General features: G+C 45.3%; 1 protein-coding gene across 1 annotated transcript in view; it reads right to left on the bottom strand.

The window, feature by feature from the left end:
- The window catches only part of Blnk (B cell linker), a 49,853-nt gene extending 33,640 nt beyond the window's left edge, over positions 1–16,213 (bottom strand). Inside the window, exon 1 of the mRNA XM_048338582.1 lies at positions 15,925–16,213. Within this exon, the coding sequence (XP_048194539.1) occupies positions 15,925–15,971 (47 nt within the window). The 5' untranslated portion in view covers positions 15,972–16,213. The remainder of the gene's footprint in view (positions 1–15,924) is intronic.
- Positions 16,214–16,520: the final 307 nt, after the last annotated feature.

The following is a 16,520-nucleotide window of genomic DNA, read 5'->3' as shown; positions in this document are numbered from 1 at the left end:
TCTTGTGTGTATGAGAGTGCATGAGTGTGTGTGTACCAGAGATTGAATTCACTCTTGTTCAACTTTCCTGCTCATGGCTCGAGCTCAACCACATAATGAGCCATGTCTCCAGGCCAGCATTTTGTGGATTCATCGAAGATGTGAGCTTTTCTGCCTGGGGTGGCTTCAAACCCTAATCTTCCAAATCAGCCTCAGGAACAAATAGGATTGCAGGTGTGAGCTACTGGCCACTTGGTAGGCAGTTCAACTTTTGGAGGAACCTCCACACTGTATTCCATAATGCTCACACTAAATTATGTTCCCAGCAATTCAGAGCTTACTATCTTCTGTCTTTTTGATAGTACCATTCTAACTGGAGTGAAGTGATAGCTTGTTGTTGTTTGGTTGGTTGCTTTTTTGAGACAGTCTCACTGTATTAACCCAGGTTGTCCCTGAACTCATTATGTAGGCAAAGTTGGCTTCAAATGCCTGTTACTCCTGCATCTGAGCTGGGACGATAGGCATATATCACCTTGCCCAGCACTCATTGCAGAATTGATTTTCATTTCTTTGGTGATTACTGATGCTGAGCAGTTTTTCAGATTCCTATTGATCACTTGAGTATCTTCTCTGAGAAAAGTCCACTTAGCTCTTTTGCCCATTTTAGATTGCATTTTTAGCCTTTTTTCTTTTTAATTAGATGCGTTCTTTTTATATTATATATGATCACTCTGTGCCAGCTGTATAGCTCTCAAGTATTTCCTTCCTTTCTGTAGGTCATCTTCTTACTGTACTGACCGAGTCTCCTTTGTTATGCAGAATCTTTCTAGATTGATGTCATCTCACCGGTCTATTTTTTTCTAGACAATTAAGCAAATTTTTTATTGAAGCTTACATTGTGGTACAGAAATACATTTCAACTGATTAAAGTCCAACACCAATGAAGAGAGAAATTAGGACACCGAAAATTTCCCTCCTCTACCATGCGAGGATAGATTTCTATTCAATCTATAGTTCTCATCTTTCTAAGCTTTGCTCCACATAAAAGTGTGCAAGTTTTCAACATTAGAACTCTTAAGAAAAACCATACCTCAAGCCAAAAATGTCATCAAAATCTACAGGGATACTGTTCAAGAACAAAATCCTCCCAACAGAGCAAGTCTGAACATTAGGTGCTGTGCTCAGTACGAATCAAATGGATAAAGCTAATTGAAAGCTTCAATTACATGTTCAATCATTTCTTAGATTTAATCAGAGCTGTGTATGGATGGCTCCCACCTGTGATCCTAGCTACTTAGGAGGCAGAGATTGGGAGGGGGGGTCATAGTTCAAAAACAGACTAAGCAAAAAAGCTTGTACAATTCCATCTCAACCAATCACTGGGCATGAGGCTACAGTCCTGTCATCCCAGTGACATAGAGAAACACAATAGGAAGATTGGGCAGTCCGGACCAGCCGGAGCATAAGATGAGACCCTATCCTGAAAATGACCAGCACAAAAAGGGTTGGCTGGTGGCCTAGCTCACATGATAGAGCGCCTGACCAGCAAGTGCAGGCCTAAGAGACCAAATCACTTTGAAATATTCTATTTTCAGTAAAATCCCAAGCCACTTCTCTAGCTTAACTTGTCTTCCAGGAAGAAGAGGTAGAGAGGCTGGCATTGATGTTAAGGTCAGAACTTCAGCAGTTCAAGCTCCAGTACTGGAGCTTGGGCCTTGAGGGGCTGGAGGCACTGCTGTGGTACCTGTGGTTGAGAAGCATTTCTGCAGATGAGCGCCGCCCTGAGCACCTGTGAACAGAGAGGCTGGGCTGCCAGTAGTCCAGCTGTTTCTCCTGCTCTTCTCCCCTATGCAATGCACGGACAATGCCATAAACTCAAACTCGTGTTTGCTGTGCCTTCCCCTTCCTGGGAGGGTATTCCAGCTTGTCCTGGCCTCTCTTTGTGGAGTTAAGAGTGGGATTGGTCACTAAAGGTACTCCAGGCAATATGGCACGTGGAAGATATTTGGGAGGTTGAGACACGGACTTCTGTGCTCTTCAACATTAAGCCTGGCTTCGAAGGAGAGAAACTTGATCTCCCTATGTAGCTGAGGCTGTTCTTAAGTTCCCCATCCTCCTGCCTCAGCCTCCCTAATACTGGAATTACAAGGATGTACCACCATGCCCAGCCCTCTCCCAATTCTTTTAACCTAAGAGTCCTGGGAAGATGATTAAAAGGCAGATTTCCAGGTTCCCCTGAGTACTTCCCCACCCCACTCTTGGCATGGTTTAAAGGCAAGCACTCTGAATTTTTAATAAACAAATATAGGTCACCTTTTAGACCATACCCTGGTGGACTGTTTCAGAGAATGGCCTGGGAGAGAAACTGGGTTGCAAGGAACAGGGAAGGAACCTGAGACAATGGTCCTCTCTGTCCCTCAGGCCCAAGGCTCCCAGAACTGGTAGGCATCGCTAACGTCACCCCACCCTTGTCAGGACTCTTTGGTCTGCTCTGGTCTGCTTTCTCTCCTCTCTCAATAGGGTACCTATACTCCACCACTACCTAGCGCGGATATTCAAAAGCCCTCAATATAAAGAGGTGGGCTAGGAATATGGCCTAGTGGTAGAGTGCTTGCCTCACATACATGAAGCCCTGGGTTCGATTCCTCAGCACCATATATATAGAAAAAACCAGAAGTAGCATTGTGGCTCAAGTGGTAGAGCGCTAACCTTGGGCAAAAGAAGCCAGGGACAGTGCTCAGGCCCTAAGTCCAAGGCCCAGGACTGGCAAAAAAATAAAAAAATAAAAAAGGTAGTAGCTTCCAACCTGCCTTAGCCCAATATTCTCTGACTTTAAAATATTAGCATTTTCCAGAACTACATTTTATAGAAGATGAGTAGGGGAAAGAGCATCGGAAAGCACCTCACTTTCCTTTTAGCTCATCAGTGAAGAGCCAGAGTGAAGGACCAGAGTAACTCCATATTGTACTAAGACCCCATTCTGTACCTGACTGACCTTACTGTAAGCCCTAAAGACCATAAAACACCCTGGGACAGAGAGTTCTCAGAAAAACCATAAACACCCTAAGAATGACCGGCAGAGAAGAAAAACAAGTTTTGGAGTTATTCCAGAACTCCCCCACCCAGGTGTGGTTTCCAGTATCTAATTAAAACCCTGCAGCTGTGCAAGTACCCCCCTTGCTACACCTTATGGTTTAACCAATCAATTTTAAATGTGTCAGTCCTTTGATCTGACCAATGACTCTTTCCAGATTCCTTCCTGCCACCAAAAGCACCAAACATGCTTTAGAATTATTTTATAATTTTCCTGCGGTGTGTGTTGATTTGTTAAAAGATTCTATGATGTATACTAAGTCCCTGCCTTCTCCAAAGAATGTATAAAACAACTGGAAGCCCTAGGCTCAGGGCCTCTTAGCGTCACCAGTTTACTGAGTGCGCAGAGGACTGAGCTAGCCCGAAATAAACGCCTTTTTTGCTGCCTGCATTGGTTTTGGTCTCTGGTGGTCTCTTGGGGGATCTGAACTCAAGCATTTCAATCAGCGCCTCCACAGAGGACAAGGCAGGATCCTTCCCTCGGATAATTTGGTTTAAAGCAGAAACCTTTGGCTCTCAGTCCGCCATGTTGAGACAGAGCACCATTTTTTGCCTGTTCTGTTGCACACATGCAAGAGAACTCCTCTCTCTTCCAGGTTGCCCCCAGTCTTTTCTCGTTCTGCCCTTGGCTTCCTCATGCCCACTTCCTGGAGCTTGACCTTCCTGGGACATCATTGGTGTTATATTTAGATGTGCAAATTCAGCATCCAAGCCTGCTTCCTTCTAACGAGTGAGCTCATGGTGGAGTTGGCAGTCTATTCCTGAGTAGAATGACCCGAATGAGCCTTCCAGGGCTGAGCTACTGTCCCCCAACGCCATTTCACAGGTACTGAGGGAGGCCCAGGGAGACCACCATGCTGTTTTACACCTTTGAAATCCAGACTCCTAATTTTTCTTGTAATTAACACAGCCATAGAAATTTGTGACTGTGGAGATTTCAAGAATTGTTTTATGCTAACTGTGGAAACCAAGTGAACGGTGTAGGGGAGCCCCCTTTTTTGAGTCCTTAGAAATGGCAGGCTTCAACAAGGTAGTGGGCCTGGGGAAGGGCAAACTTAAGCTGAATAACAGGAGCCAAAAGCAGCTTGGCCTACAGCTGCTTGACCTTTGCAAAAGAAAGGAATGAGGAAGATCACTCAGTTTGCATGTTATAGCTTAGGGGAAGTTCCAGAAAGAGAAAGATTTAAGGTTAATTAAGAAGTTAAATAGGTAAATACCAGTCCACACCCAGAACCAAGACTTAAACAGAGTATTTTGCTTGCCTAAGGGACTTATTGCATTGATTGCTTTGTTTACTAAAGTTTAAGGAATTGTAATTGCTGTTTGTAATCATTGACCTCCATTTCTGCTTCTGTATGTCTACCTGCTTGCTTTGCCTAACTTGCCTGACCACTTGTGTGCGGTACGTGGCCACCTGTGTGTGGTGCCTATGATTTTTTTGCCTTGAAGCCCTGGGTTCAATTCCTCAGCACCACATATATAGAAAAAGCTGGAAGTGGTGCTGTGGCTCAAGTGGCAGAGTGCTAGCCTTGAGCAAAAAGAAGCCAGGGACAGTGCTCAGGCCCTGAGTCCAAGCGTCAGGACTGGCAACAAAACAAAACAAAACGAAATAAAATCCAGCCTTATTGAGGCCCAGGGCTGTTCTTCACCATCCTGGTGGTAGCAAACAGACTCTGTGCACAGTTAAATAAAAGACTCCTAGCCCAACAACATCAACCTCTTTTAGTCCCAAGGGAAGAAATCAAATTCCAAGGAGACTGGGTGATTGCTCCAAGGTTAATTTAGTTGGAGATTCCTTTCAGCACTTGATTCCTTTCCTTTCCCTTGTTCTGGCTGGGGTCTCCAAAGGGTATCTGCCTTATCCCCCTAGCCGAGCAGATCCTCCACCCTCCTGTGATTATAGTACAAAACCAACAGGCCATCGCTAGAAGACTATCTCACACTGACCCAGGGGAAGACTTGGAGAAGCAACCAGAAAACAGAGACTGCAACACTCACTGAGTTGTGTTATACACCAGGTACCACTGAACCTTTCTAATGACCCTGTGGAGCAGGCCCTATGATGATCTTATTTTTTTGTTGTTGTGAAAAGAAAACTCTCAAACATTTTTACACCTGTACTTCAGAAGGATTGTGTATTCACATCGTTATAGTTATTCCCTCATTTTAATAAATGCTAACATTTGACTCAGAGTGGTCATTTGCCTGCCTGAAAGCTGCCAAGTGACAGGGGGAGTATTCAAATCAGGTGACTCCTGAGCCATGCCCTCAGCTCCCTCTGGTACTATTTCACCTTAGCCTCTCACCCTGCAGGCTGGCTTCACCTTAGGCCACCTTTCCTCTTGGATCACTTTCTCCTCTGTCCCTGGCATCCAACCTAGACCCTAACAGGGGTACTTGATTCCCCATCTCTGCCTTTCTGTTGGTTCCCAGGACTTCTTGCTAGAGGGGAGCCTGGGATGTTAGGGCCCATTTCGGTCTTTGGGGACAGGCAGAGAAGAAAGAGGAAGGGGCTGATTAGAGTGGGAGAGGAAAGAGAGTGCAGCGCACCTGGGGCTGGAGGGCAGGTGGGAGGGGCTCTCTAGGGGATGGAACATGCTGGAAACTAGGATGACCTAACAGAGAAGCTGGAAGGAGACAAGCATCATGTCTCCATGCATCTTTCTCAACAAACTACACAGCAGGGTCACCTAAGACTCTTCAAGTGAAGGGACTATATTCACCAGCACTTGGGCAACTGGCTTCCTTGCTTCTTACCAGGGGTCTTCCAACCATTCCGTTGCTTACTGCTTTCTCCAGTGGTTCACACCCTATCCTTTCATTTCTGCAGAGAGCAGAAAATATTTGGTGGTCATTGTTGGCACTTCTGAACTGCTGAGCTGGGTTCTAAGCACCCAGAAATCATGTACACTTGGTGCAACCATGAGAAGAGATGATCCCGCTAATAGCCTGTGTCCTTAAAGAGAAAGCCTCCTCTCATTTACCACCAGAGGCAGGTAGGCAAAGAACTCATCATCCTCCAAGTGATGGTCTAGCTGGGCACTGGTGGCTCACACCTGTAATCCTAGTTTACTCAGGAGGCTGAGATCTGAAGATCAAAGTTTGAAAGCCAGCTCAGGCAGGGTGAAGTCTATGACTCATTTTCAATTTACCACCAAAAAGCCAGAACTAGAGTTGTGCCTTAAGTGGTAGAGTGCTAGTCTTTTTTTTTTCCAGCCCTGGGGCTTTGCCTCAGAGCCTGAGCACTGTCCCTGGCTTCTTTTTGCTCAAGGCTAGCACTCTACCACTTGAGCCACAGCACCACTTTCGGCTTTTTCTATATATGTGGTGTTGGGGAATTGAACCCAGGGCTTCATGCATGGTAGGCAAGCACTCTACTGCTAAGCCACATTCTCAGCCCCTAGAGTGCTACTCTTGAGTGACAAAGCTAAGGGAGGGCACCAGAGCCATGAGTTCCAGTCCCAGTACTGATCTCCCCCCAACCCCCCACCCGCAAAATAGAAAAGATAAGATTGACAGCTTGGCCAGGTAACTATGCTGCCTTCAAAAAAGTTCTTAGTGGATTTGTCATCTGATGTGACAGCAGAACTTGTCCTTGTTTTTCCTCTCCCTGACTTGAGGGGCCCTTGGGTCCTCTGGGGAGAGGGGGTGGAGCACTCTAGCCCCCTGGAGCCTTGCTGGTGCTTATTCTCACCACCCCACACTGTGACGCAGGTGGGAAGCTTAAGGCACCGCAAAGGCAGGTTGTGCAGACAGGAGACTTGAGAAGAGGCTCCTGCGCCCACGGATGGCACCGGAGGAGCCCAGCAGGCCTGTTACTCAATCCTTCCCCGGATTGGATTCTTGTGTGTTTGTTCACATTGTGCTGTGCTTCCAGTCTCTCCCTGACCAGCCCCGCTCCCCAAAAATGGAATCTGCAGTTGTCAGTTCAAAAATGAATGATAATACTCCCATGCCAGCCCAGGAGACATTTTAAGCGGAGAAAAATAAGAGACACAGGACAGCATTCCATTCTGTTGGAATTCAAATTCTCTATCTTCTACCACAAACACATCTGGGCACAGCTTCCTGACTGAACTCTATTGACTAAGTTTGGTCTCACCTAGCTCCGACCCTTTTATCAGTACTTTCCCTGAACAACAGCTTACAGGGGAACAAATCCTCTGTGTGAGAGGTGGGCATGATGGAAGTTCTCTGTCTCCCCACCCCTCTCCCCAGCCCCCCATGCTAGCTGACAGGTAGAAGATCCCTGCTGGGTGCTAGTGTCTGGTGGAAGCTTCGTTCCTTCCCTGTTACCCTAGCTGTCCTTCATTCGAGCCAGAACTCTGAGCCACCGCCTGTGTGGGTGACTCCTGACAGCCTCGGTGCATAAGAGGCCTGGGGTGGGTGTCATTTTAGAAAAGGACATTCACTGAGTGCTGTCTCTGTCACATACTATTTCATGCTCTATGATGCACTGTATGTTATTAGTATGTATCATCACTCCCATTTTACTGATGAAAAACATAGCTAAAATTAAATGTGCCTCTCTAGCACTGAGCTGGTTAATGCCGAATGAGCATGTAAGCCCTTGGGGCTTTAGGCTGAAGTGCTTGCTCTTCACAGCACAACAAAAACAGCTCTCTGGGTGTCGCACCCCACCACATTGGGCTTGTGTGGTCAGTCTGCAGGGAAGGGAAACTCTGCTCTGTGTAATTTTCACTCACTCTCAGGTGATGGAGCCACAGTGAGAGCATTCTCTGGAAGGCCTAGGCTGTGTGGCCCCAAACATGCCTGAGTCAGCGTACGATTCAAGTCCAGGCCTAGAAACTTGCAGTAACATGACTTCTGACAGTGTGAATTCTACAGGGCTCCCCTCAGCTTTCTGACTTACTAAGCTGGCTGCCTTTCTGTTTAGAAAAAAAAGACTAGGGAAAGCAGAACTTTGGTCAAGCTGGAATGTTTTACTGCCACTAAATTACAGAGGCAGAGGGCTGGAAACATGGCTCCAGTGGTAGAGTGCTCGTCTAGCAAGAGTAAGGCCCTGAGTTTAATCCCTAGTATTATTCCTCTCCCACTAAAAAAATAATTACACAGGGAGAGAGCAGAACAGGAGTGCGAGGCCTGCTCTGCCTCCTGCCCGCAGGTGGCATGGAAGTCCAGTGCTGGAGCTAGCTCTACTGGTACAGCTTGCATAGGGAACTTCACCTCTTTGGTATCAGCTGTTCTGTCTATCTGGGACTCAAGATGGCTCTTTGGCTCCTCTTTTGAGGAGCCTATGTGCTTGTCTCTTGTCACTACACATTGCAGGAAGAGTGGACCTCGCTGTTTAGGTCCAGTGTCAGATTGAAAACTCAGGGTACTCACGTAAAGGTACTGAGACTTCTCAGGCCTGATTCCACAGAGTGTTAATCAAAGCATGGGGCTCTTGTGTGTGGCCACAGGCCCTGGCCCAGTGGGCTAGGATGTGCATTCTGCTGTTGGGTGTGAGGGGGTGAAAATCTGGAGACCCTCCAGATTCTGGGACCCCAGTTAAGCTGCTAGAAGGCAGCAAGAGAGCTCCTGGGGCTATGGATCCTTCTTCAGGAAGTGGTCAACAGAGAAGTGCAGCCCACTGAGTAGATGTCACATGTCCCTTAAGTTGGCTTCTTTACTTTGCTTAGAATTATGCATGTGACCCTGCCAGGCCTTCAGTGACTGTTTTGAAGGCCTAGAAATAGTGTTGGGAAAATATCAGAGTGAAAACTGAGTTTGCAGGTGGACTCCCTTTCAGAGGGAAGTGAAGGCAGATGGGCAGCAGAAGTTGGGTTTATGATGGGGAGCAGTGGTCTATGGCAGAAGCTCTTTGGGGAGCAAATAACCCTGTGGAACAGATATGGGGAGTAGGAGTGTGGAAGACAAGTTTGCTCACAGATGATGGAGACCTGGGCGTGGGAATCATGCCAGTAATAAGACTCAACACATAGTTGTAAGCGCTTTCTTTCTGTCTCTCTCTCTCTCTCTCTCTCTCTCTCTCTCTCTCTCTCTCTGTCTCTCTGTCTCTCCTTTCTCTCCTCTCTCTCACCCTTCTCTTTTTCTCCATCCAATCTTTTTTTACTCATATTCTTTAGCAGGCTCAAATTCCTTGCTATCATTACAAGAAGGCAATAATAAAGTCCTCTTTGAAAATGAACGGGACTATTCAATTCTTCATTTATTGGATGGGATTAATCATTTGTGGAGGGAAACCCAAGAGATTGTCTATAAATACCTGCCTGTAGCATTCATTCGGTGCCAGCCAGCCTCCTGTAATCTATGAGGCAGAACTGGAATGCAATGGTAGTTGAGTGCCTGGCAATTTAACTAGTTGTATCCCAGCCCTTCTGGAGATAGGTTCCCAAAAGAGAAAGGAGTTGTTCTACCATGGCACACAAACAATGGTTGGATCTGGGAGGCAGGACACCTCAAACACATGGACTCTAGTTTGGGGTCTTCCTGGTAGCTGTGCACAGAGTAGGTAAGATAGCTGTCTTGAGTCTTCTAGCAGATGACTGAAGTCTACTCCCACTAAGCAAGTTTCTGCTTGTGTGACTTCTATGTCATTTGCCCACAAGGAGGAAGGGCCTTTCTACCTGCTCTGAACATCTCATCCATCCAGTTCCGCGAATGCTCAGCTGACACAACACAGGAAGGCAGTGTGGAATAAATGAGAAGTTACGCTGCCTGAAGGACTATCTTATCTCCAGAGTCTGATTCTGAGCCTTGTTTGCAGTTCCTAGCTCTGCTAGCCACTCCAGCCCTATGGGAAGTGGGTCCATTAAATGACCACTGATAATGGATGGGTTACAGTTCTGGTTGTGGGGTTTCCTTTTTTTTTTTGGCCAGTCCTGGGCCTTGGACTCAGGGCCTGAGCACTGTCCCTGGCTTCTTCTTGCTCAAGGCTAGCACTCTGCCACGTGAGCCACAGCGCCGCTTCTGGCCGTTTTTTCTGTATATGTGGTGCTGGGGAATCGAACCTAGGGCCTCATGTATCCGAGGCAGGCACTCTTGCCACTAGGCTATATCCCCAGCCCGTGGGGTTTCCTTTTTACTTACTTGTTACACTGATCACGAAATGGGTACTATTCTGGGTACACTGGTCTGTGCCATCTCAGCTTTTTTTTTGGCCAGTCCTGGGTCTTGGACTCAGGGCCTGAGCACTGTCCCTGGCTTCTTTTTGCTCAAGGCTAGCACTGTGCCACTTGAGCCACAGCGCCACTTCTGGCCATTTTCTGTATATGTAGTGCTGGGGAATTGAACTGAGGGCTTCATGTATATGAGTTGAGCATTCTTGCCACTAGGCCATATCCCCAGCCCCATCCTCTTCTTTTTTTTTTTTGCCAGTCCTGGGGCTTAGATTTGGGCCTGAGCACTGTCCCTGGCTTCTTTTTGCTCAAGGCTAGCTCTCTGCCACTTGAGCCACAGCGCCACTTCTGGCCATTTTCTGTATATGTGGTACTGGGGAATTGAACCTAGGGCTTCATGTATACGAGGCAAGCACTCTTTGCCACTAGGCCATATCCCCAGCCCCCCATCTCAGCTTTCATGATAAGTCTGTGCGTAAGGAACACCTCGTTTCACTTGACAGTGGAGGAAACTGAGGCTTAGAAATGGACTAACTTCTTTAGGACCCATGGCCAATAACTGGCGACTGGAATCAGTCCTTTTGGACCTCCCTTATATCATACTTTCAAACACATAAAAAAATAGTCATTCTGGAGGGTCATGAGACATTGTAATAGTCTCAGAGAATATAATATTAATGTGGAACAAGGTCTTGCACAGTGTGATAATGGACGGGGACACTGGGAGTTGTTTGGCTCGTTTTCTTCATTTTGTAGAGAATTTAAGCTAGATACACATTGAGGGCCTTGTCCTCAATGACAATGAAGACCTAACCTGGGTGGAGTGGACATAAAGGAAACAGAAGGGCATAGACAGAGATGCCTTAGGGTACAGACTAGAAGGTGTGGTAGGGGAGTGGGCATGATCGGACGAGTCAGTGTTAGTGCTGTTCATGAAACCTCTGACTGAAACGACATAGGGAGGGCCAAAGAGGAAGCAAGATGTGGAAAGGTGAAGAAAAGCTGTTTGTTTCTGCAGAATTTCACTTGAAAGGATGAGTAGGATATTCCTACTGAAAAATTCCAAGATCTGGGAAGAGAAGGCATGTCCCAGCATTTGTTCAGTAAGATACTAGATTCAATATCCAAGTACTGATTCACAGATGCCCACCGCAGGGCCCCGTTATGCTCCCACTATTTTATCAACTACTCAAATGAGGGCTCAGAGATGTTTGCATGTCTGTAATCCATGCAAAGTGAAATGGGTATCAGAATCAGTAGTCAAATAGCCAACATTTAAAAAAGAAATGAAATTAGCATGAACATTGCCAAGGATCAATATAACGTTCTCTGTTTATATTTATATAGTTGTACAACTATAGAATGAATAAGAATAACAATGATAATGATATACAAAGCTCTATCTTTAAATCCAATAATTGCTATGTGCCAGGATCCTTATGTGTCACTTGCTTCAAAAGATAATTTATTTGCTCCTTATATAATCGGCCTATGGCATTGGTACTGCTATTAACAGGGAGAGTAAAACTAAGTAAACCTGCCCAAAGTCATAGAATCTTTGATTTGTCTGGCTAAAAAATGCTCAACTCTTTAGCCAGTAAGTTGAAGATTTGTCCACACTAGTGTCCAAGTCCTTTGCTACTGGTAAAAACAAGTGCGTGTGTGTGTGTGTGTGTGTGTGTGTGTGTGTTTTATAAAGAGAAATGCACAAGTACAGATCTTCTAAGAGGTTATTAAAAATGTAATTTTTACCTTTCAAATTAGTTTCAATAGCCTGAAAGCAATGAATTTTAATGTGGTTTAGTGGAAATTTTGAAATATTCACCTGGAAGGGTGACAGTTTTATGATGAAAGGGATGTTTACTGGTGGAAGAACTGGAAACCCAGGTCTTAGCTGGGTTTCTTATGTTGTTACTTCCTTATATATTAAAAAAAGAAAAAAGAAAAAATAGTGGTTCATAAACAACTAAAAAATCCTGAAAGTCTGTGATGTGCTCCTAATAGAGAAATCTGAGAGGGCTGGGAATATGGCCTAGTGGCAAGAGTGCTTGCCTCCTATACATGAGGCCCTGGGTTCGATTCCTCAGCACCACATATACAGAAAATGGCCAGAAGTGGTGCTGTGGCTCAAGTGGCAGAGTGCTAGCCTTGAGCAAAAAAGAAGCCAGGGACAGTGCTCAGGCCTTGAGTTCACGGCCTAGGACTGGCCAAAAAAAAAAAAAAAAAAAAAGAGAAATCTGGGGAGGTGGAAATGGAGAGTTCACACTTCTGTTTACACATAATGCAGTAACATCACTGGCCTCACTCCTTCCCACACAACCTCTCCAGATATTCCCCACCTCCGGCCATGTCCATCTGGGACACCTGTCTCCTTCATGTGGAGAATCCCTTATTTCCTGCCAATCCTGACCTCCCTCATCTCCTTGCTTCACTCTGTCTTTCTTTTCTTCCTGGCTATTCCTGCTGCCTCCAGTTTCTTTTCAATCCTGAAAATGTACCCTGGGTTGGGACTCTCTCTCTCTCTCTCTTTCTCTCTCTGCTAAAAAAGTGAGCAAATTCTTTGATAAATTTGAATAACTTTATAAGATTATAAACACAGTTTTCCATGTTGTCATAGATTGCCAAGCAGTTAGGACACCTTCTGAATTGATGTTAGTCAGGGGATGGGGAAAAGAAGGGAGTGAGGGAGAATGTGATCAAAGTACATTGTATGCATGTATGATAATATCATAATAAAACTAATCTCAAAAATTGCCCGATGCCAGTGGCTCATGCCTATAAGCCTAGCTACTCAGGAGACTGAGATCTAAGGAACATGGTTTGAAGCTAGCCAGGGAAGGAAAGTCTGTGAGATGCTTATCTCTAATTGTACAGCAAGAATTGAGAAGTGGAGCTGTGGTTCAAGTGCTACAGGGCTAGCCTTGAGGACAGTATCCAGTGCTCAGGCCCTGCGTACAAACCCCAGGACCAACACACACACACACACACACACACACACACACACACACACACACACACAGAGCAAAAAAGCACAATGAAACCCCTACTTTATACAATTAATACCCAATAATAGAAACGAAATATCATTGTACATCAGATATACTGTCTTAACTGGGCTTCTTAGTACCCCCACTTGGATATATTACTAGCATGCCTCTTATATTGTTACACTTGTATTATATGTTCAGTTAAATTTAACAATTTGAATTATTTAAAACTTTCCTCCTGAGCACTGTCCCTGGCCTCTTTTTGCTCAAGGCTAGCACTCTGCCACTTGAGCCGCAGTGTTACTTCTGGCTTTTTCTATACATGTGGTGCTGAGGAATCAAACCCAGGGCTTCATGTATACGAGGTGAGCACTTTACCACTAGACCATATTCCCAGATCACATTGCAGGTTAATCTGTGCCAATAAAACAATGTGGGAAATAGTATTTCAAATCCTTATTCCTTACCACATCCTGTATTTACAGAAAATATTTAAGGCGGTGCTTCAGGTTCACTGTGTTTACAATTTACTTCTCTGTAAACTTCCACGTCAACAGGGTACATTTTTACCAAAACAAGCCCAAGTGGGGGAAGAGCTGCTTTTCTCTAAGCAGATGTGTGCAGTGTATGATTTATCCACATAGTCATTTTGGTTTTCTATCCTATAATTTATGCTTGCAAATTGCCCATCCACCATTCCATGGTCAAACTGGACTTTGGCTCACAGTAAGGGATCATAAAAATGGTTTAAGTTCGATTGCCTAGTTAGATTCCCATCTGAACTTCCTGAAAGAGATTCAAAGCTTCATAAAGCTCAAGGTTAGGGAATATGCCTTGAAGAGGACCTTTGGAGCCATCTAGCTTGATTGGGAGAGGCCCTGATACCTGGGCCTTTGTAGGTTTTTTTTTTCTTTTTGCCATGTCTGGCCTTTACCTCCCTGTGCCTCAAGTCCAGATCTACAACTTCTTTGTTTTTGTTGGTCAAGGGGCTTGAACTTAGGGCCTGGGTACTGTCCCTGAGCTCTTTTGCTCAAGGCTAGCATTCTACTACTTTGAGCCACAGCTCCACTACTGGTTTTTGAGTGGTTAATTGTAGATAAGAGTCTCATGGGGATTTTTCTGCCCAGACTGCCTTTGAACCTCCATCCTCAGATCTCAGCTCCTGAGTAATGGGGATTGTAGGCGTGAGCCACTGTCACGCAGCAAGATCTACAACTTCTGATGCTTGTGTTACTCAAGTGCCTTTCCAGTCAGTATCCCTACCTCCAGCTTCCCCAGCCCATTCACCCTGACCACTATAAGCTTGCTGGCTTGGTTTCTCTAGCAACACAGCCTGGGGGGTGGGGAAGAGCCCTCTCTGTCCTTTTTGGACTGTTCCTACCATACACATGCAGCCCTATCAGGACCATTTCATTCCATGCACGCTGCTCGTAGTGCTGTTGGGCCGAAAACTCTGCTCACTGTCCACAAATGTGCTCCACTCAACGCAGCCTCCATTTCCTCCCTCTCAGCAGGCAACGCTCTTCCTCCAATTCTCCAATTTTCATCTGCCACGACTCTCAAAGCCCAGTTCTTGGAGCATCTTCTCCATGACTTCTCTATTCCTCGAGTCCCTTACGAATCCCATCATTTTACCTCCTCTTCCGGCAGAGTGTAACCCCCATCACAGCAACAGCGCATGCTCCAAATGGCTGTTCGCTGCTGTCCTTGGGCCCTGGCTCAGTAGTGTAGCTCAACCTACTCTTACTAGGCCTGTCCAGGTATGAAGACTCACACACTAACCATGAAAGGCTAGACTTCCACTAATTCCAGGCTACTTTTTCTGAAATCTTAAAAACTCCAATTCTAGCAGGGTACCTTAGCTATTCAGGAGTCTGAAGATCTTGGTTTAAAACCTAAGAAGACAAATCCAAGATTCTTATCTTTAATCAGCCAGCAAAAAAGCCAGAACTGGATGCATGGCTCAAATGGTAGAGCACTAGTCTTGAGATGTAAAAAAAAAAACACTAAGAAAGAATGCAAAGTTCTGAGTTCAGACCCCAGTACTGGCACAAACAAACAAACAAACAAACAAGCAATCAAAACCAACTCCAGCTCCTAATTATTTCCTATGACATATCTATTCTGTTCCAATAGCAGCTGGAATATAACACGCTCACAACCATTTAAAGTTCCTGTCTCCAAAGGCGGTAGCACTATCACACGGAGACAAAAAGACCTTTGAAATAAACACTTGGGAAGTTTTTTTTTTCATAACTCCTTGATTTATACCCTTAGTCTACTGCTATTTATTTTCAGTGCTTTTTTAAATAAGCAATTATTATACTCTAATGAGGGTAAATGTGCTATGATAAACACCCACAAACTAAACAAAAGAATAAAATGGTAGTGAACACAATTGATTGCAGCTCTCTTAAAATGTCATAGCAATCCACAGGGGACTGGCACAGACTCAGCAGAGACAAACCTTTCCTTAGCAAAGTTTCTCCTATTTAGAATGAAAGCTCACTTCAATAGGATCCCAGCACTTGGCTCTTTTATGTTATTGTACTGTATTCTATTGTTAGCAAAAAACTGGTGACAGATGGCCCACTTGTTCAGACACATTTCTTTAAGAAAACAAAACGGAACAAAAACAACTAGTCTATTTCCCCAGAGCAATTGCCATCCACTGTCTTCACACCAGCAAAACATTCCAGGGTTTCAGTGCTTGAAGATGCCAAGAACCTCAGAGGAGATAGAGGAGAAGAGGAAGGATAAGGATCGGATGGGAAAAACCTTACCTCAACTTCTGGCTGGCAGGGACAGTTATCTTGTTGAGCTTGTCCATTCTTTCTGGTGAGACTCGTGTGCGTCACTGTCCAGTGGTCAGAGCAGGTCAACAGCTCCTGACCCTCCTGGAGAGCAGCATGGTAAGCCTGTGCGCTCAAGGGCTGCAGTCCCTGGATGTGACTTCAGAGAGCTCAGGCTGCTGGCGAACACCCCAGCACTAGGGAAGTAAAACTTGCTGGAGCACATCGTCAAGTTTCATGTTTCTATGTAATCATGTGACCTGGAGAGCCAGCCAGTTCTGCCAATTACTCCTCATTGTGTAAACTTTAGGAGTGAAACCTTTGGGCATGCAAATTTCTTCCCAGTGGCTTTCTTTTATAATCTGGTTTGTTCAAGGGTTGGGACCAGCTTCTGACTGGTCACTTCCTGTTTGTCCCAAACATATACAGTTTTCAGCAGGTGGCACGAATGCCCTCCCGCGCAACTCTTCTGCTTAAGGAAAAGGCAAATCATCAATTCCATCTGAATGTTTCATGGGGACTTTCTGCTCATTTACATAAAGTCATGGATAAGCTTTTTCCATTTACAGACCCACTATATGAAATGG

Source organism: Perognathus longimembris, chromosome 2 (genome assembly GCF_023159225.1).
Source record: "Perognathus longimembris pacificus isolate PPM17 chromosome 2, ASM2315922v1, whole genome shotgun sequence".
NCBI lineage: Eukaryota > Metazoa > Chordata > Mammalia > Rodentia > Heteromyidae > Perognathus > Perognathus longimembris.
This window is presented reverse-complemented; position numbering and strand designations above follow the sequence as displayed.